At 34.9% G+C, this 21647-nt stretch overlaps 1 protein-coding gene and 1 long non-coding RNA gene across 3 annotated transcripts; one reads left to right on the top strand and one right to left on the bottom strand.

Annotated features, from left to right (window-relative positions):
- Nucleotides 1-1551: 1551 nt before the first annotated feature.
- On the bottom strand, nucleotides 1552-4889 carry LOC148266106 (uncharacterized). 2 transcript variants are annotated; one of them, XR_015819134.1, is made up of 4 exons: nucleotides 3336-4889; nucleotides 3055-3125; nucleotides 2716-2812; nucleotides 1552-1745 (listed from the first exon to the last, which is right to left on the bottom strand). It is a non-coding gene; the product is annotated as an uncharacterized LOC148266106 (long non-coding RNA). The 2 variants fall into 2 exon arrangements; XR_015819133.1 differs by having other exon boundaries at nucleotides 2716-3125.
- A 6821-nt stretch (nucleotides 4890-11710) lies between these two features.
- Nucleotides 11711-19695, top strand: LOC110821085 (uncharacterized). Its single transcript, XM_022050805.2, has 7 exons — nucleotides 11711-12500; nucleotides 13074-13381; nucleotides 13652-14389; nucleotides 14678-14806; nucleotides 15353-15556; nucleotides 18746-18946; nucleotides 19233-19695. The coding sequence occupies exons 1-7, from the start codon at nucleotides 12236-12238 to the stop codon at nucleotides 19353-19355; spliced, it is 1968 nt and encodes a 655-aa protein (XP_021906497.1). The 5' UTR covers nucleotides 11711-12235; the 3' UTR covers nucleotides 19356-19695.
- Nucleotides 19696-21647: the final 1952 nt, after the last annotated feature.

The raw sequence follows: 21647 nt of genomic DNA on the forward strand, positions 1-21647 counted from the left end.
CTGTGTGGGGACCAGAAAGTGGGACCTACATAGTGTTTGGGTATAGGCTTTGGAATAAGTTATTCCAGCTTTTCTCACAACATAAACCTTGAAATGGATTATTTCATGTTGTTAAGGAAAGGAATCTGACTGTTTGGTTAAAGGTGTGTACGTATCTGAGACTGTTTTGGGAGTAACATGGAGGCAGGGACAAGGACAAGGCCAGCGCATGACTCAAACACCCTACTTTTGCAGGTATACAGATGGCTTTTTGTTCCCATATTTTTATTAACTCTGATAATTAAAAATTTAAGAAATTGATATGGGTCCCACCACCTTTTTTACAAGCTGTAAAATTGGTTCTCATCCAATCAAAAGCCTGCATTATTTACACAGAGAATCCAATCGAGTTATTTTAACCTTTTCTTTTTTGTCTTTGTCATACGGTAAAAAAAAAAAAAAAAAAGATGGGTTACATGAAAGCCAAATGTTGAAGTAATAAAAATTTATTTATTAATATTTTTACTCTAGATTTTAAAATAACTATGCGTGTCGTAGAAAAGATAGTTTCAACAAGTCAAAGTTTTTTAGTGTGACACTCTATTTTTTTTTTTTCTCTTAACGACGAAGTTTAAAACAGTTCTATGATTAAATATTAAAATATTATTTTAAATTAGTTGCACATATAGAAAAACTACTATAATTTATTGTTTAAAGTCAAAGATAAATCTGCAACTATACATGTGACATTACAGTAAAATACAACTTCATACACTCCCAGTAGATACACAATCTACACTACCACTAACTTTTACACACTCAATTCTGTCAATGAAAATCCTTGCACTGTTGCTCTATACGTTAGACTCGGAAACCGGCAACTCCGATCTCGACTCCATCCCTACTTCATCTGTGAATAATAAAGAGTGAGTACATATAACCCAGTACAGTAAAAATTAAGTTACAAGTATAATATACAACAATATGAAACCCCATATTTCTATATATATTCTCTCTCCGTAGTCTAAGTCGTATTTTCTTACTACCATGGAACTACACGGAGCTAATACTTACCACCCGATATTTTAAATATTACTCATGTTAAGTGTGACCGTCCCCCGACGTCACCCCCCCCTTGAACTAGGTTAGTCCACTCAATCGTACAAATGTTCTCGTCCGTCATAAGTATCGGCAACCATCAATGAATTTTCTATCTCTCGACCCCTAGCAGGCTACACACACACACACAGATACCATTTTCTCCCGTCATCAATATCGGTGACCCAACCCCTTGCTCGTCAGAGTCTTCCTACTATCACCATTATCGGCGATCAACTTACTCATTCTAAGTAGCGACAACCAATATCGGCGTCCCCACAGTGGAACCAACACAAGAATAATATCACCCCATTCTTACTCCACAACATTGTCCTGAGACCCTCATGTACTTTTAACTTGTATACAAAACCTACACGCGTCTCCCCATATGACACACACTAACACTTAGCACACATACACTAGTAATGTTGTAGCAACCCCGGAAATTCACAATGAAATTTATATTATAAATATCAAATGCGGAAGCGAAGTCAAAATTTGAATAACATCCCTTACACTGAAACCAAAACGTGCTCACAAAATATAAAAGATTAAACTACCTAAAGGAGAAACTTGAAAGTAAAAACTACGAATGTGACTATGGAGTCTTTAGGCGTCCCCTTCGTCGTCCTCCTGCGGAACCGGCTCGGGAACGATGTCCTCTTGATCTGAAATGATTAAATAAGGAATGAGCTACACTAGCTCAGTAAAGACATCACGATATCTCACCGTCACGGAGGTAAAGGTGGGTAGAAAACACAAAAAGACCAATGGAGCATAATTTACAACAAATCATTTTATCGATAATAAAACCTTTACCATTTACTTACCTCGATGAAATTCATAAAACAATATACGAAAGCAATAACATCATCATCATCATGGAAACATATATATGAACTGTATAACATAATACCTATCACACTTTTCGTAATTCAATCGTTACACAACATATTTTCCTAATTCACCAGCCCACTAGTATCCATAGGGATCCATAGGGGTCCCGCTACCCGTTAATCATTAACACTTGAAATCAAATTCCAGGGCCGTCCCCATACCCCGTCCGGTATGGGCGTCAAACCATAGACCTCATTACCCCGTCCGGTATGAGGGTGAAACGGGACGTCCCCATACCTCGTCCGGTATGGGCGCCAAAACACATAAGATCTCCATACCCCGTCCGGTATGGGAGACCACAATCCCGGTAGGGTTCCCTATGGACCTGGTCCGTCCACCATCTCCCAGTATATCTAGTCAGGCTGAACACATTATACAATTTCTATTCACATAATCTCTCATTCTCCTTTTCCCTCAGTCAGCATTATCAATCACATACAAACAAGCAAAACGATAATTTATGCCAAACAGACAACATATAGCATCAATATCCCGGTCATTCAATCCATAATCAATAAAACAGTAAAATATACACACGAAACTATAAAATGAAAACATCGAACCTCATGCTGTATTTAAAACTGTAAAACAGGCCAAATAACAGTTAACCGACAAACACACTAGACTCGGGCTCCATTAGCGACCTTAAGCAATTTAACACATTCGTTGATTCATGAAATACCGTTTTATCATTTACTGGACTTAAAAACTGTGATAGGAAATAGGGTGAGGGGTCCTTACTCGTTTCGGGGTCCGAACACGGCTTCACAGTGCGCTTGCAGGCTGTCCCTAATTTTCCCTGAATTTTTCTCGGGGAACTGAAACGCACTACTGGTACCTGCACGTGTTCCAAAAAATCCCAAATTAGGCCCAGGGCCCCTTTCGGCCCAAATCGCAACTCCGGCACGGGGGCTCCGCCGTGCTCCGGCGACGGCGCCGCCGTTGGCGGCGGCGATTCGCCTCGAGTTGGCTGTTTTCGGCAGTTTCCAGTCGAATTCGGCCACACTCGCATCGGTCCCTGCGAGAAAACAACCCTAGGGCCCTCGGGGGGTAAAAAAATCACGGAAAAACGGAGCTTACCGGCGGCGGCGCTCTCGGGCGCGGCAGCTCTCCAGCGAGGTTCGTGTTTTGGTGATTCGGCTCCGGTCAACCTGTAGAGAAAAGAATGGTGATCACGGTGATATAAAAATTGCATCAAACGGAGGAAGGGAAGGGCCTCATCGGAGGCAAAAACTGAGAAGGGGCGCGGCGGCGTCGCTGGGCTTCGACCGTGTATTCCGGCCGTTTGGCCAGGATTTTGGCTCCGATTTGGCCACAGGAGGAATCAGCGTGGAAAAACGAGTCGGGGGTACGAAATTTACCTCGATCGGCGATCGGAAATTCCTCCGGTGCGGCGGCGGGTGGCGGCGGCCAGCTTCTGGTTCGTCTTCTCCGGCGAGCGGCAGGCGGCTAGGGTTTGTGGTCTGGTGTGGGGGTTCTATTTATAACCCTTTGCCTTTTGATCTCAGCCGTCCATTTTGTTTTAATCTGGGCTGTCCGTTTTTTGATTAAATCTGAGTCGTCCGTGCGTTTAAATCTGGGCCGTCCGATCGCACACTTGATCTGGGCCGTCCGATCGCACCTACGCGGATCGCCAACGTGGCCCTTTTGGAACGGCGTGGTCTTGCCACGTGGCAGGTCCTGGTTGGCCGGGACTGCTGACCGGGCCTGCTGACGTGGCTTTTTTTTTTTTTTCGGCCCCTTTCCGGGCGCTACAAATGTTCACTTACCAAACTCCTAAATTTACAGCAGCTATACCAACCTATATACACATGCAACTCACACCCACACACCACACATCTATACCAATACACCTCTATCCCAATTCTTCACACTTACGCGCTACAGGCCTCCCTTTCCTACTCTCTAATTTTCAGAATACACACACTCCACCCTTCCATGCCTACCTTTTCTGTTAGCACCCAACACACTCTTTATCCCTGCCTTCACTCCTCCATGTACTTCCACTCACAACCACACATAATTTCCTCTCTCATACGAACCTCCCTCACCCATTGAACTCCTCATTCTCTCTCCTTCCCCGGCCTCCTCCATGTACCTCCACTCAGCATCACACAAAATTTCCTCTCTCTCATGGACCTCACTCACTCACCAAACTCCTCATTCTCTCTCCTCCCGCGGCCTCCTCCATGTACCTCCACTCATACTCACACAGAATTTCCTCCCTCTCACGGACCTCACTCATTCACCAAACTCCTCATTCTCTCTCATCCCGCGGCCTCCTCCATGTACATCTTTCACACTTCCACGATTCCACCGACCTTATCCATCCGTGTATTCCCTGAATCACAGTTTTCTACTATATATCCCAAGCTAAGCCTATATTCCTCAACCTACGGTCACAATTTCAAATCCATACTAAACCTATACATGAAACTTAAGATTTACCGTAGCTCCCATCTCCATCTTTCTTTCTACACTCTCGTGGCTCGCATCGTCACTGTCCTCTTTCTCCTTTTCTCTCTCTTCTCGTTCCTCTCTACTCCGGCTCCTCTCTTTCTCTCTCTCTCTAACCTTCTCTTCCCCCGATGCCTCTTCTCTGTTTTCTTTTTTTTTCTTTCCTCTTTCTTTTCCTTCTCCTATTTATATCCCACCTGCTTCTCATCCTGCCCGTCCATCTCACCTTATCCCAGCCGTCCACTCCCTCTTCTTCAAACGACGCCATTTCCTCATCCTCTTCTCCAAAAGACACCCTTTCCTCCTCTCCCCAACCACACCATTTTTCTATCTTATATTTTTTTTGTTTAAATCTATTATTTTTTGTTTTATGCAAGTTTTTATACATTTAAAATTTTTGCAAAAACAAACACTTATAGTTAATAAGAATTAACTCAGAATTAGTCAACACCACATATTCCGACTACATGGTGTCAACTGACTACTTGTTGATGATGTAAAAAAAATTATGTTATCCTTTGAGTCATCATAATAGATTATTCTTGGGAGACAAGTCTCATCTTCAACACACGTAAACCCTAACCTTATATTCAGAACACAATCGATGTTAAGGAGAAAAGTTTGAGGAGAGATAGAAGGGTTTAGGAGAGAGAAACTCAATTATGGTTTCTTTAAGGGTGTCAAAGCTAGGGGTTGCAATTTTGAAAACATGAAAAGAGAGGTGTGTGAGAAAGAATCAGTGACGTACATTGAAGGAGAGGGTTATATGTTTCTGTGATTTGTTTTTTTTTTCATGTTTTAATTTTTTTTTCCTTTACAATCTTTTTAGCATGGAATTAAGTTGAAAGAAGTTTTTAAAATTTGTTCGACAGGTGCAATATAGAATTATTCTTTTTAAATTATGTTTTATTTTGCAAAATCTGGTACTTCCATGAGTAACATGGATGGACCTTTAACACATGACCATTTTTAAAATTTTCAAAAATGAGTGTCAGAGAGCAGCAAAGAATGGTGGATTTTTCTTAAGATGTCAAGTCAATGAAACTTATGGGGAAACAAAAGTTAAGAAGGAAAATATTGTTAGCAATAATGGGAGTGTGAATGAGAAGAACGTTAGCAAGTTCATGAGCTTTGATAGGTTCTTTGAACTAGTTATGAGGTGGAGTAGTTTTGCTAATAATGATAACAATCAATTTTAGGTAGTGAAATAATAGAAAGTAAAATTTGGTACTGTTTTTAAGTTTGAGGATGTCACTAGTTTCCAAGCTTATGAATAATAATTTAAAAGTAAAAATTTTGGTGAAACTTTTCTATTTTTCAAATTTTGATTTAGGCATTGATTAGCAAATTTTGTCAATTATGACATAAAGGCATGTTAAACATATTTTGCAATTTTGTCTTTTCAATGTTTTATTCAACAATGAAAGTTGTTGATGCAATAATGTATTTCCTAAAGAATTATGGAGAATAGTAAATGAGAGACTTATTAAGGAAGAAGTTGGCAATTAAAAAGAAACACATAAATGATAATTTTGTATTTTGTTGTTTTTTAACATAACAAAAAAACGTGGCACACGGAGAAGAAAGATAAAATGACTCAAATATTTTATTTTTAAAAAAATTTGTACTTCAACGACATGCATGATGATGTAAAAAAAAAAATTTATGTCATCAACAAGTGACCCATCACGTGACACTGATTAATAATGATTTAATCTTTGTTAACTTTGAAAATTCATTTAGAAAAATTTTAAATGTTTATAAAAGTTTATATAAAACCAATTTTTTTTTTTATTAGTTTAGTATGTAAAGGCCTAAGAAAATAGAAATATCGAATTATACTAACTATAAGTAAAAGCAATTTAAAATTTAGAATTTATATTTCTTACACAATAAATCAGGATACGCAATAGGGTTACTAAAATATTCCTTTATAGAAGTTCAAATTTTAATTTACGCCTTGGTTAGTAAATTTTTTCAATTATGACATGAAGGAATGTTAAACATATTTTGCATTTTTTTGTCTTTTTCAATGTTTTGTTCAACAATGAAAGTTGTCGATGTAATAATGTATTTCCTAAAGAATTTTAGAAAATGGGCAATCAAGAGAATTATTAAGGAAGAAGTTGTCAATTAAAAAGAAACATGTAAATGATAATTTTGTATTTCGTTGTTTCTTAACGTAGTAAAAAAAACATGTCATGTAGAGAAGAAATATAAAAGCACTCAAATATTTTTTTAAAGTTTTTTTTACTCTAATGACGTGAAAGATGATGTAAAAAAATTTGTATCTCATCAACAAGTGATCCACCATGTGACATTGATCAACGATGATTTACCTTCTGTTAGTTCTGAAAATTTATTTAGAAAAATTTTAAATGTATAAAAATTTATATAGATAAAAAAAAAAGACTTAAACAAAAAAATATAAATAGTGTAGAAACCATATATTTTTAATTATTTAAGTATTTATTAGAGTCTCATTGATACTTAAATAAAAATAAAAATTACTTACACTAACATAAGTTGCTCATAATTTGTCACATTTTACTATGTTATATATTGCAAATGTATCAAAATATCATCGCAAATAACTTATGACAATCAAAGAAAAATTAATGTTGAACAAGATTTTAGAATATTAATTTTTTTTATCTATATTTTTTTTACTAAAAACTAATGTATTTTATTAATCAAGTAAAACTAACATAATAATAATAACAACATAATATCTTAATAAAAATATAATTAACACAACGTACTAATACTAATAAGAACACATAAAATATATAATTTACTTATCGATCCAACATTTATATTAAATTAATATATTAAATAAAATATATGTAATTAACTTAAGAAATCGAGCCTTATAGTAATATCAATTTGCAGCCGCACGGATCTTATAGTCAAAGTATGTTTACACAAATATCGTATTGGATTCTCACCCACATGTGAAAATTAATTTCTTAGTCACTACCCACCAATCAAATAATTTTATTTTTAAAATAAATCAATTCAATAAATTTATTAAACCTAAAACCTAAGGCATAGGTTTTGAATTTACGCTGTCGTTTTATCGTGTTCTGTATTTTATTCTCACTTTTCACATTATCCTTTTCCAAGTTCTTGAAAGGGATACACCTTCTATTAATTTAAAATTTTATATACAATTTATAATAATTATTTTAATTAATAAAATAAAATAGGGTATGTAAAATAAGCCTCCGTAGACGTAGGATATTTTATTTGACAAACAAAGGTAGTATTTTATTCTGATAAAATATTTAATAAATTAAAAATAGAATAATTGGGTAATAAAATAAATTAAAATTGATTATAGGTTCGAGAAAAAGACAAAAAATTAAGCATCAAAATTAGGTAAAAGTAAGGGTTAAAATAGTACTCTACGTGTTGAACTTCTAACTACAATCGATTTTTAGTAAGTACGAATTAGATAATTTGCGCCTCACTTTGATTCCCCCCATTTACCCGTATAAAAATATAAAAAATTGAATAAGTCATTTTAGGGAATAATCATTTATAGTATTGTTTACTATGTAATGTCATATGTAGTTAGGTCTTTCTCAACTATTGTTTCTTGGCACCCATCATTTATAAACATTATAATAATGACAACTAATAAAATATCGTAAGAAATTTTCTATAATGGTAAATTTTATTAATTTAATTAGAAGCTTATGAAGTTGATTAAACACTAATAAGCAATCAATCACTCCAAAATAAGAGAGCATATGTCTTATGTAACTTATCCTACTTAACCCATAAAAGTTCTTCGGCCAAAGATTTAATAAATTGAAAAAGTGCTTTTAATTGAATTAATTAACTTACGCTAAACTAATTATCTTATGTAATATTTTATGATACAAGGTTTAACATACTATCGAAACAATTTTTGTTTAGGACATATTATGATGGAAGGAGTTCTTAATGTGTTTATATATCGTAATATAGTGATGACTAAACAAATGTGAAAAATATATTTACTTTTCCACAATCATTAATTAATTAAAGGAATATTTCAATATGCATACTTGACATAATGGAATCGTATAAGAACATATCCCATCTATCATGTTGTGGTATCTAACTTGTAAGCATATTATGGATAAATGTTTGGCTTATTGTAAACTAATTCTACCATGTTACATTTTCTATGAAGTATGGAAAATTCAAACCTTATGTTATCTATTGTATGTAATATACTTGGTCAATTTATTCTAATTGATCTTTAGAAGTTTTTTTTTTTTTTTAACTAATCACACCTTTAGCCAATAAATCATGGATTAAGCACCAACAATCATTTAGGACATATCCTTTTATTACTGTAGAGCAACATATCATTTATTGGTACTCATCAACCTCTTTGACCCTGTGACCATAAGGAAAAAACAAGTTCTATATCGTTTATGAATGAGTTATGTAGATTAATAACATAAGAATGGTAGAACACTCAATCTAATCATGGTAGCCTCAAGTCTAATAAGTGGTTTATGCTATTGCCTTAATACATCTTTTTCTAGACAAGAAAGTGTTGAAAATATTTATGTAATTTAGGTTAATGGACTCATTCCTTAATAACTATGTGCCTATTCATTTTTATATTATATATATATACATCCAATATTAGAAGCTTTATCTCAATTGGTAAATGCAAAATGTACCAATATTAAATTGGATAACAAATTTCACATGCTTCTTATCATACCATTAAGAACTTTTTGAGTATTAAAAATTTTGTCTTTATTATTGCAATATTTTTATAACGTTGCCCTCTCAAAATTTTACGATAATTTTTTATATGAATAACTACTGTCTTTATTGATTGGATGTGATTATTGCCTAATATGTCATATTATATCCTTATGAGATTATAACTTAAATTTTAATCTTAAAACCATAACCAGGTGTCCAAATCACCCTTAATTTTCGATCTAAACGTGTATAGGTCCCCAAATCACTTTTAGGATATGAAACATGCTTAGGTCCTCAGAAAAGACTAGGAAATATGCCCATACATCTAAGCTAGTTTCATGTATGAGGATAGTAAAATGTTTCTAAGTAATGAGACTGTGTTAGACCCTCAAATTTTTTATCTTTTTTATTATGACAATGGAAAAACAGTAAGTTATTTTCTCAACGTTTTTTATAACATCCGAGCTAAATAAAGGAAAATACCATGATTTTTCTTCTCTTTATCGCTTTATATAATTTATTTTCTTTTTATCTTATAACTCCCAAACATAAAATTTTAGTGTTATGAAAGTTACCATCTTATAGTTTAGATTAAGACCCTTAACCATTGTAATTACTCATTTTGTGGTTCCTTATGGTATTAATGTGAGCTAGTTTGATATACAAAACTTTTTTTTTTTTGTCTTAGATCAGTTAAAGATTCGAAGATCTATATTTTTGAAAAAAAGTCATATATTTGTTAAAATAAGACAATTTTTTCGTGTAAAAAACTTGATTAGAATAATACTTAACTTTGGCTTTGTAATTTTCTGCCTATATCATTACGGCTGAGAAAATCTTCTTGCTTATAAAAATAGACTATTGTTCATTTTAATTGAGACACTTTTATAGACTAAAAGATTAACTATACAATATCTTACTTGGATTCAACAAGACTTTAATAACATTTATCCTCTTTATATCCTACTAATATAATTATAATCTTTTCCTCCTTATACTTACTCCATTTTGGGAATGAATATAATTGGTATAATAAATGCATGAAACTTTAGCCTTATTGCTTGTTATTAAATTTTGTAACTCGTGTTTAAATCTTAAACTTTTTTTAAAAATTTTTTTAAATAAAATATAAATTTTCAACTATTTAGTCATGTATAAGTCAAATAAAATAGTAAATATTTATCAAGACTTTTATAAAAATAGTAATGTACAAATAATATAAATTATATAAAATAAATTATATGTCATTTTAAAACACAGAAAAAGTTAGGTTGTAAGTATTTTATTCATATATTTTTAGATCTATAGTGACCAAGTGTTCATGATATAAATCTCATTTATAACTAGATAATTTTTATATGTCACTGGTTGATACTCGTACATATTTTGACAATTTCTCAATATCATTTTTTTTAGAGACAAATTAATTCTAAAAATAGTATAAAATTTATTTGAAAATCTTAATTGTCATAATTAAAATATTTCCGAAAATATAAATTTAATTTTAAGTATATTCTTATTAAAGTTAAAATAATACATTAAAATATGATTAGAGTACTTAATTTAAAATTTGATTATATCGAGTTAAAAAAAAATTCAACTACTAACAACAAATATAGGCATTGAAGTACAAACGAACAACTAAAGTTGACATTGGAGTACAAACAATGCACTACTAAAAATGCATAAATTCCATAAATTATTTTAGAAATTTCCATAATTAATTTTAAATATGAGATTTTTTTTTTTTTGAAATTTAACCAAAAAATCCACTTTTAATGTGTTATGTACATGTAGTATTGGAGTTTTTAAATAATTTTTTAATTTTAATTTGATGAAAATAATTTTGAGGGAGAAAAATAGCCTCTCCTGATTCTCACCAAACGCGGGGTCCACCGACTCACCAAGGAGGTGGTAAGTAAAATAAAATAAAAATAAAATAAATTTGGAAGACAGGCTGTAGAGAGATGCCACGTGGAAGAACAGGCTGGAGACAAAGTTGGGTCCACATATCTCGATGTTGACGTATGCCGTAGTGTTGTGATTTCTGGTCCCGACCGCCACCACCACCACCACCTCCAAATTCTCCAGCCTACTAAGCGTGCCCCACGCTAACGGTTACCTCCTCGGGCCTCCCGCCTGCTCTTCCAAACCTCTTTATTCCTCTTTTGCCCCCCCCTTTTTTTTTAAATTCCATTTTATTTTTAACCTTTTTTTATAAAAAAATATATTAATAAATACAATGAGAAATATTAAATATAATTAAGAATATGTAATATTTTATTGTTAAATTCATATGTAAAAATAAAAATATCGTAATTTGATAAAAAACAAGGGGTAGAATTGTCCATAATGTAAAAAGCTGCTGAGTACGCAACAGGCCGGAATCAAGTGGTGTCAGGTGAAAAAAAAAAAAGAAAAAAGAAATATGATTTCCCCGCTGCCAATATGGTTTGATAATTACACTCTTAATTAAACAACCAAACCAAGGAAACATTTATTTATTTATTTATTTTATGGAAAAAAAATCAAAACTAAAATCTCCAAAATATAAATAAATACAAGAAATGATACTTCCCTTGCCAAATCAAAATATTTCATAACACATTCAAAAAGAGGAAACAGAGAGTTAGAGCTTCGATTTTTCAAAATCAAGCCAGTTTTTCCATCTTCATCCACCCTTCATCTTCTACAAACCTTATACAAATCTGTCAATGGCGTTACTCTTGCTTCTGCAATAAACACCTCCGGCTACATTGAAATCATCATTTTAGTTCCTGTCCTTGTATCGCTGGAGGAATGGACGATAAGCAGCCGCCATGTCAGATGCCTCCGCTGATAGACTCCCAGTCGCTCCTTTCTGCTAGGGTTTCAACTCCGACATAGACAAGGAAAGAGCAAAATAACGGCTGTTTGATCAGTCAATAACGGAGAAATGATAACCGTTTGATTACCATCCTAGATGCTATGGTTCATCTCGATTTTCTTATTGCTAGAAGCATAGCGTCAGCATCGATTGAAGTATAAGGGAAGAGGAGTTCTGCATCTACCCGATCCAAACGGAGAAATCTGATCAGGATCGGCGCCAATGGCGAAGGGGCTATTGGTCGTAGAGAAGGCGAGAAGATGCCTACGGACGATTTTCTTCATGATCGCGATGGTCGCGTCGCTGCTCGTATTGTCTTTGCCCGTTCTCGTGGCTCTCGTTGACGTGTTGGTGCCGTCCGTCCTCGTTTCGAGCTTCACGTGTATCACGTGCTACGGTGTAAAGGAGCATTTACGCCGATACGCTTTCAAGGGCTCCTTGACTGATATACCTCTCGTCTCAATCGTCAGATCTCTCATAATTATCTGTACGTATATCATCGTTCGTCGTCTTTCATTTCTATTTTGATTTGTTTTCTTTCTTCGCTCTTTTTTCTCCTTTTAGTTTTCTGAATCTTTTTTAAAATTTTCGTGTTTTTAACTTTACTTCGTCAAAGTTCTGTGAATGATTAGCATGTTGCTGGTTTGTGAAATGAAGCGAAGATACATTACCCCGCGGGAGTCAGGGAAATATGTGCTTGGCCGGTGGGAAATTCAGTTCGGAGAGAAGAAAGAAAATAAACAGTTCTTGATGTTTTTAAGAAAAATTAGAGTATATCGCTGTGTATGAGGAGGACTTATCTGAGTCCTGTTTCGCGTTTCTTTTGCTTTTGATCAAAATGTTTTGAAGTAATCTTTGGGTTCTAGTTGTAATAATCTTTTCGTTGGCCAGATTTCTCATTCCGTTTTAAGAGAATTTATTTTGACGTACGTTTTTTTGTTTGTGAAAATTGAAGGACGTTCTTTATGGCGTCAAATTCTGTCAGTTCTGTACTAAACATGAGACTGATGATTGCGGTTCAATTTCTGCTGAATTAATGTGTTCACTTACTGCATAACAGGTGTTTACTCGATGTGTGATGGCCCAGCTCTCTCGCACGGTCCTTACCTTGGAACTGTCACGCTCTGCTCTTTTATTTCGATTCTTCTCCTTTCAGTTAAGGCTTGTGTTTTTACTGCGAACTCCCAACTCGAGGCTGAAGCTTCCTCCTCTCTCTCGAGGCAAAAGCTGCATCTTAAAAAGTCGTGGGGCATGCCTGTCTTGTTTCTCTCGTCAGTAGTTTTTGCCCTTGGCCATACTGTGGTTGCTTATAGAACCAGTTGCAGAGCACGGAGGAAGCTCATGTATCATAGAGTTGACCCAGAAGCAGTAAGCCCACTATTTGTTCTCTTCGTCCCTTCCGTTTTGTGGTCAATATCTTGCTTTACTCTATACATTTAATAGAAGCAAAATTTCCGGTTGAATAGTGGGGAAGTTCGTTGTTTTTGTTTTTTTTTTTTTTGCCACTAAATTCGTGGTTCGCTTCTGAGAAATTTTTTATTCACTGCATTGTATTTACTTCAAAACACTCAACTGTAGCTCTTGGGAGGTATGGATATTTAATAAATCGGCGTACTTTTTTAATTACTTAAATTGCAGGTACTTTCGTGTAAAAATGTTTTCTCTGGCTACCAGAAGGTCCCACGATCTCCCACTCCCTCAATAGGGAAAACCCCGAAAAGTGACAGTGAAATCAGGAGAAAACCTTCAGAGACAGGTCATGATGAAGGGGAGCTCCCAGTCAGATTGCTAGCTGATCTTGACAGTTTATTCATTTCAATTCAAGGGCTGACTGTCCATTTTAAACTTTGCTTGCCTGGTTCACCTCCCCGTTCATTATCATCAGCCACCTTTCGTGAACCCAGCTCCACCTATAGCACCCCAGAAACAGCTGCCGGAAGGCTGAAGCTTGATAGGAAAGCATTAAGCATGTTATCAAAAACTCAGTGTCACCACATTCACAGGAGCTACAGCAATCAGTTTCATAGCTCCTCTTTATATACCCCTCTTCTGGATGGTTCAGCAGCTTCTCCTGTTCTCTCTGAAGATATCCCTGTCTTGAACCTGGATGATGCTTGCGAGGAAGATGACATGAATAAATTGAACTCTTTGGCTTTAGAGAATGATACTGATGGACATGGCCAGTTTGGTGTAATATTAGTGCATGGATTTGGAGGAGGAGTGTTTTCGTGGAGGCATGTGATGGGAGTATTGGCTCGGCAGCTTGGTTGCACAGTTGCTGCTTTTGATCGGCCTGGCTGGGGATTGACTTCTAGGCCACGGAGAAGAGATTGGGAAGAAAGAGACTTACCCAACCCTTACAAGCTTGAAAGTCAGGTAAAATTTTGCACTTGTTTTGAAGTCTGGAATGTTGAAAATATATAGAAAAAGAAATAATGTTCACGGTTCAATTGGTAAATGGAAGTTATGCACGTTTCTGTAGAAAGTGTTATCTGCAGACTTGATGACAAAACACGTTGTAGACCTTGAAGTTTTGGCAAGATCATAAACTTTGTTTTTCTGGCCTTTTCATCATAAAAATATCTTCACATCAAATATTGATCCCATGAATTCTGGACTTGACCATGCACGTGAAGTTTGATTTCGTTTTTTAATCGTTTTCAGGTTGACTTGCTTCTTTCTTTCTGTTCCGAGATGGGATTTTCTTCAGTTGTACTTGTTGGTCATGATGATGGAGGTTTGGTTGCCCTAAGAGCTGCACAAAGAGTGCAAGCATCAATAAGTTCTTCCAATGTGAGTGAACTTTCTATGGATAATCAAATTATGTCATTTTTAAAAAAATGGATAATCAAATTATGCAGCTTAGCCAAATCTAGATGCGGGAGAAGAAGGGGAATTAGCAAGGACATTGCATAGTAGGAGTTTGATATACTACTGCTTGAAGAGCCAGTTTCAAATTCTCTATGAAAGTGGAATTTGTGGCTATAAGCAATTTTTTGTTTAATGCAAGGAAACTGATTTTAATTTAGCGGTGCTTTACATATCTACTAAATTTGAATTTCTTGAATGAGGGATACTGGCAATCCTTAATCCTATGTGTAGATATGGAAGGCATTATATTTGGGGCTTCTCCGAAGGGAATATCAGATTTAGGAAAAATCTTGTAAATATTACTTTTTTTTTTGCTTGCCTTCATTTCATTGGGCAAGCAATGGCATTATATTACTGACTATCTAAATGAATTGGCTTTGTATGACGGATATGACAACCCTTGATGCCTTCTTGACTTGAATTTGCTTATAGTTTCTGTGACATCTTTTACTTCTGTTGTTGATCCAGGTCACAATCAAAGGGGTGGTGTTACTTAATGTTAGTTTGTCAAGAGAGGTAGTTCCTGCCTTTGCAAGGATACTCTTACACACTAAACTTGGGAAGAAGCATTTGGTTCGTCCCCTTTTGCGAACGGAAATTACTCAAGTAGTGAATCGACGCGCATGGTACGACACAACCAAGTTGACAACAGAGGTCTTAAGCCTCTACAAGGTATTTCCCCCTTAAAGTTAAAGTAATTGTGCTGTTTGATTAAAACTATATAAATTGACATCCTCTATTCAGTTGGTGCTAAATAACCATGGATAGCATCTATTAACCATCTGCTTGTATTTGAATAGACCTTTCCCCAGAAGAAAAAGTAAAAGCTACTGATTTAGATGTAGCTTGTATCGTGCATTCTTAACATTGAATTTAGCTTTGATGCTTAAGAGGATTTATTTGATTGGTTGCCTAGAAACGAATATAGAAAAAATACTTGTAAAAAATAGGAAGTCAGTGATTATTCTGAAGGAATTTATGTTTTTTAATTTGGAATTCACTGTAGATATAAATTCTTTTAGGCAGTTAATAGAAAAGAGTGTTCTATGAATTAAGGAAAGAAAACTGATCATCTGGACAACTACATACCAAAAAGGAACTTGTTTTTCATTCCTGTGGTTCACATTGGCACATTAGTTTGTCATATTTTTTTTAGCAAGAGGCTAGAGATAGGAGTGAACGAAGAGTGACCCAAAGTGGGGCAGTTGCATGCGGCCAGCGACATGGCATGTAGAGGATGGATGTAATGAACAAGAGGTGGAAGGTTGTTGAAAATAAATCTTTTAATGTCCAGAGGGCTTGAGATTTGAGTGAGAATGGATGAGGCTTCAGAGTGTTGATAACTTTCTGGGATGACGAGGTGGAATTGCTGTTGGGGGTTTTACATTGGTTCTACTGGATCAATGGAGGCTAATTTTAGGGATGGAGCTGGAGGGGGAGGAATCATAGACTGTTGGGTGGCATTGGGTTAGAATTTTTTTGGGGGGGGGGGGCACTTCCTTGTTATTACAGAGGAAAAGGGGGAGTTAGTGAGGAGGTTATTCATCCCGGTGGAAGAGGAGGCTGGTGGATGATGGCGGTAGTTTTTGAAGTGGCTAGAAGGAAATAGGTGTCTAGAAGGAAAGAGGAACTGTCCATAATGTCTGTTCATTGATGGTATCAAGTGGGGCCCTTGTCTGTTTAAATTCAAAGATAAATAGTTGAAGGCTAATGGATTTTGTGAGAAGGTTGAAGGATGGTGGAGTAAAGTTGTGGTGAACGGTAAAATCAATTTCAGAAGAGCACAGAAGATAAAGGCAACGAAGAATGCAATCAACCAGTGGTCCAAAGTGGAGGAGATGAGGAAGGAAGAGTACACGAAAACATTGTTTTAGGAGATTGAGACTTTGACAGGAGAGAGGGTGAGGTAGGCTTGTCAACTATTGAGCGGGCTAGAAGGGAGTCAATGAAGATTGAGTTGGCTAGCCGATTACAAATAGAGGAGCTCTTGTGAAGATAAAAACCGAGAGCTGCGTGGATAAAAGGGGGAGATAGAAACACCAAATTCTTTCATTGTATGAATAATCATAGAAAGACCAACTACGTGGAGGAAATAGTGATTGAGGACAGGACGGTGAAGGGCAATGAGCAGTTGAAGCAAGAGGTTAAAGATTTCTTTTGTAGCTTATATTGAGAGGAATTCAATTGGAGACCTAAGCTTTGATGGTGTTAGTTTTAGAGTCTTGGGTGAAAGGAGTCGTGAGTCGTTAGAAAGAGAATTCACAAAGAAGAAAATATGAGTTATCTCAAAAAAAGAAGAAAATATATGAGGGACTTATGCACTAAATTAAGGATAAAGCTCTAGGATATGATGGCTTTAATATGTTTGCAAAAACTATATTTATCATAAAAGTGGATATCTTAGAGACCTTTAAAGAATTATATGAAACAGGGACTTCTGTGAAATCTTTAAATTCGACCTTCTATCAATTTAGTCAGCAGTGTGTATTGTGAAGGTATTAAATAGGCATATACTAAAGGTGTTGAGGGAAGTAATAGGAGAATATTAGAAAACGTTTATGGAAGGAAGACAAATCACGAATGCAGTTTTGATAACTAATGAAGTTGTTGATGAGTTACTATAGCAAAATAAAGACGGGGTTCTATGCAAGCTTGATAAGGAGAAAACAGATGATCATGTTAACTGGGGTTTCATTGGTTATATGTTAGCGAGATTGGGATGTGGAGGGAAGTGGCGCAAAATAGATTAATTCATGCATCACAACGACATCTTTCACGGTATTAGTGAATTGAGGCCTATCATCATTCTTTAAGGCTACAAGAGTTCTTAGACAAGGAGATTTGTTATCTCTACTGCTGTTTATCATTGTTATGGAAGTTCTGAATAAACTTATTTAAAGGACTAAAGGAGAAAACAGATGGTCATGTTAACTGGGGTTTCATTGATTATATGTTAGCGAGATTGGGATGTGGAGGGAAGTTGCAGAAAATGGATTAATTCATGCATCACAACGACATCTTTCGCAGTTTTAGTGAATGGAGGCCTATCGTCATTTTTTTAAGGCAACAAGAGGTCTTAGACAGGAAGATTTGTTATCTCTACTGCTGTTATTGTTGTTATGGAAGTTTTGAATAAGTTGATGTTGAAAACTAAGTGAGGTTATTTAGAGGACTAAAGGTGGATGCTAGAGAGCAAGCAGAGGAGATTCCTCATCTTTTATCCGCAGATGATACATTAGTTTTTTTATGACTGAATGAGAATGCGTTACTTAATTTAAGATGTGTCTTATTGTGTTTTCAAACGGTTCCAAGACTTGAGATTAACCTTGTTAAATCAGAGTTGGTGAGATTGGGTAGGGGCAAATACAGCAAGATTGGCTGAAGTTTGGGATGCAAGGTATTGAAGCTTTCAATTTAGAACCTGGAAATGCTTTTGGGAGGCAAAGATAAAGATGTTAGGATGTGAGACCCTATTGTGGATAGGTTCAAGAGGGGATTGGTAGAGTGGAAAATAGATTTATTATCTAAAGGCGGCCACCTCAGTCTTATCAAAGAGTACATTGTCAAAATCTACTTGTAATTAATGAATAGGCATTGTACTTTTTATTTCAAAAAAGCTAGTTTGTCTTATTTTTACAATCTTTTGTCACTTGAATATATAGCAGTGATTATGCAACTGTTTTTAGTTATTTTCAAGGGAATATGTTATGTGTGTCTTTTTGCTAATAAAAAACACAATTTTCTTTTTGCAGTATCTTTGTTGTTTGACCATTAAATAAAGCGTGGCTCTCTACCATGTAATTTAGTTCTTGTTTCAATATATTAACCATGGGATTTATCATTTGTTTGAGTATGCTTCAGGCCCCACTATGTGTAGAAGGTTGGGATGAAGCCCTTCATGAGATAGGTAGAGTGTCATACGAGATGGTTCTTTCACCACAAAATGCGACATCATTGCTTAAAGCTGTGGAAAACTTGCCAGTTTTAGTTATAGCAGGTGCTGAGGATGCCCTTGTCTCTCTGAAATCCTCTCAAGCTATGGCTTCCAAACTTGTAAATTCTGTAAGTTCTCTTCACCACACTGTTATTATGCAGTCTAGAGCCTAATCAAACATCCTTTTCCTGGCTGTTTGAGGAATCATCAGCTCAGTTGAGTAGAAATTCTATTGAAATCTTTGGGAGTCCTTGTTGGTCCCCGTTAGTGGAGGCTGAAATATTGAACATTGAGAACGAACCTGAGAGTGGTTCTTGGGATACTACACTTGAATATCTTTAAATAGGACACATTGTAGGGGAACCCCTTGAATTGACACACAATAACTAATTTGATATATTTATGGCTATGCAGAGATTAGTTGCGATATCTGGATGTGGCCATCTTCCGCATGAGGAGTGTCCCAAGGCATTACTTGCAGCTATATCACCCTTCATAAACAGACTGATTCTTAGACCTGATTTGCAGAACCAATAGGTACCAAATTTTAATATAAAAATAGTGTTGCGATCTGTTGTAGAGGTCCTGTCTTTTTCTTTTTCTGAACTAGTTCATTCCAAGAGAAGAGACCAATCTCTTCTATTGGGTAATTTTGATGTCTTAGTAGGGTCATAGAGTTCTCTCACTTGTAACTTCTTTTTTCTCCTCTTTGCTTTTTAATCTTTTCTTCTTCTTTTTCCTCTTTCCTCTTAAGGTTTAAATTTTATTTATGCTTGGTTTGAACAGATTGTTATTTGCCACTTAAGTGAGTGGTAAATGACATATATTTGTAAAATTTTCAGGTTGGAAAATACATGCATGGTTTTATTTGATGACAGTTATCTAGCATTGCATTGTTGCCAGTGATCCTGATTCTCAATGCTGCTTAAGAATGAGATGGTTCTTGTCATATTTTGTGTCTTTTTTTTTTTCTTCCAGAGAATGGGCTTGTATACAGCCTTCATTTCTGGAAAAAATCAAAAGAAAAAGCCACGTGTTTTTTCAATGTACCAGTTATGGAAATTGTTCTTCAATGTACCAGGTATGGAACCTGTGACATTTTGTCCGCAACTTGATACTGGTAAGGCCAGAGCCAAAGGCTCTTACCAGTGGGCAAAAAACGTTCTTGAACAAGGATTCAATTAAGTGGGTCTTGGGTTAGGCTTCTTTTGGTTTTAAGACTTCTCAGCTTAAGACACATTGACATGCACATAACAAAAGGTCATGGCTCGAGAGTATGAAATTATACCATCGAGTTTAAATGGGTATAATAGAATGAAAAAGAACCGGCCTCTTGTTCGATACTAGCATTAAATCTCAGGGTCAAAACTGTATCTGAGAGGGATTGATATTCTCAACAACTGAAGCTTACAAAAAATTTAAGGTTTTAATGCCTAGAAGATGGGGATGGTAATAAGTTATGTTTGGAATGGATTTCACCAAACTTGAACCTAACCCGGTCACAATTACAGATATTCCGAGTCGCCCTGTCCACACCTTATCTCTTTCTTCTCAATTGACTATGCGAAAAACTTGAGGAAGCATTAAACAGTGGCTTAAATATATAACTTGCATTATATATACAACTTTTATATATAAACTAATGGTAAGTTTCGTTATATATACAACATATATTAAGGGAACATCAAAAGTGTTTTCAGTGAATTTTCTAAATATTAATTATTCAATTTTTATACTTTCAATTAAAATCTAATATATAATATTGAGATATGAGATCTCTAAATTTTGTTTTTAATACAAATTTCGTAAGTTCAATTTTCAAGCTTTTGTCCTTCATCACTTTTACCCAAATTTTTCTACCCTTCACTTTTTATGGCATAATTGGTGTTGTTTCTCTATCTTCTCATAATTGGTGGTCCTTTTTTACATCTTCTAGACGATTTTTCACGTTGCTCTTATATTTCTTTTATGCTATTCATGGAAGATTTGTTTCATTGGACATTTATTGAGGTTGTTTTACCTTTTTATAACCTTAATGTTTATCTTTATTTTCGTGTTCTTAAACGATAAAATTACTATTTTTTTACTCAAATCTATTTGTCGCTCAACAAAGACTTCATATATATTTTCGTTTTTGCTAGATTACTATTGAAGGAACTCTTTTGTGAGTCTTTTCAAACATTTTTCTAGCCATCTCTTCATATAACTCTAGGAACTCTTTTGTGCCTTACCATCTTAGATCCTCATCCTTGACAAAAAAAATGGTTTTTTTCTTCCCCAATTCCAATACTCTTCCTCAGGTTAAGATTATTTTTGAGAATTTTGTATTTCTGTAAATAACAAAAAATGAATAATGAAAAAATTGTTGATGATTTGAATGCTAAGAGGTTAACTTAGTATTCCATGTAGTTGCAGTCATGAATAAACGAGTGACTCTAAGATTTTTTATTGAAGAATTATTTGCTTAAATTCAATAAAAAATTTTTATAAAAAATCAACAATAATATCACTAGATTTTAGAGTTAAAAATTCAAAGTCTTTTTATCTATAAAAAGATGATGATATTTATATATGTTAGTTAGAAACTCTGATTCACATCTATTAGTTCATGTTATCTTAAATTTTAAATGTGAAAATAATTAATTATCTAAATTGTTACAAAAATCAGACCTTGAAACTGAAGTCATTAATTTTAAGTGTGCATGAACATCTGTCTTGTACATTAATAATTCTTTCTAATTCAAATATTTATGCCTAAATAATATTATGTATTGTGAGTGCCGTTGTTGTCAAACAACATTATGTATTACCTAGGTTCATAAATAACAT

This window comes from Carica papaya, chromosome 5 (genome assembly GCF_054855325.1).
Source record: "Carica papaya isolate Zhongbai chromosome 5, ASM5485532v1, whole genome shotgun sequence".
NCBI lineage: Eukaryota > Viridiplantae > Streptophyta > Magnoliopsida > Brassicales > Caricaceae > Carica > Carica papaya.

Bases quoted from the DNA above. Each gene is read 5' to 3' on its own strand.
- LOC110821085 (XM_022050805.2), top strand. From the start codon at position 12,236: ATGGCGAAGGGGCTATTGGTCGTAGAGAAGGCGAGAAGATGCCTACGG. The intron at 14,390-14,677 runs GTAAAATTTTGC...AATCGTTTTCAG, and splicing joins CTTACAAGCTTGAAAGTCAG to GTTGACTTGCTTCTTTCTTT. The intron at 15,557-18,745 runs GTATTTCCCCCT...AGTATGCTTCAG, and splicing joins AGGTCTTAAGCCTCTACAAG to GCCCCACTATGTGTAGAAGG.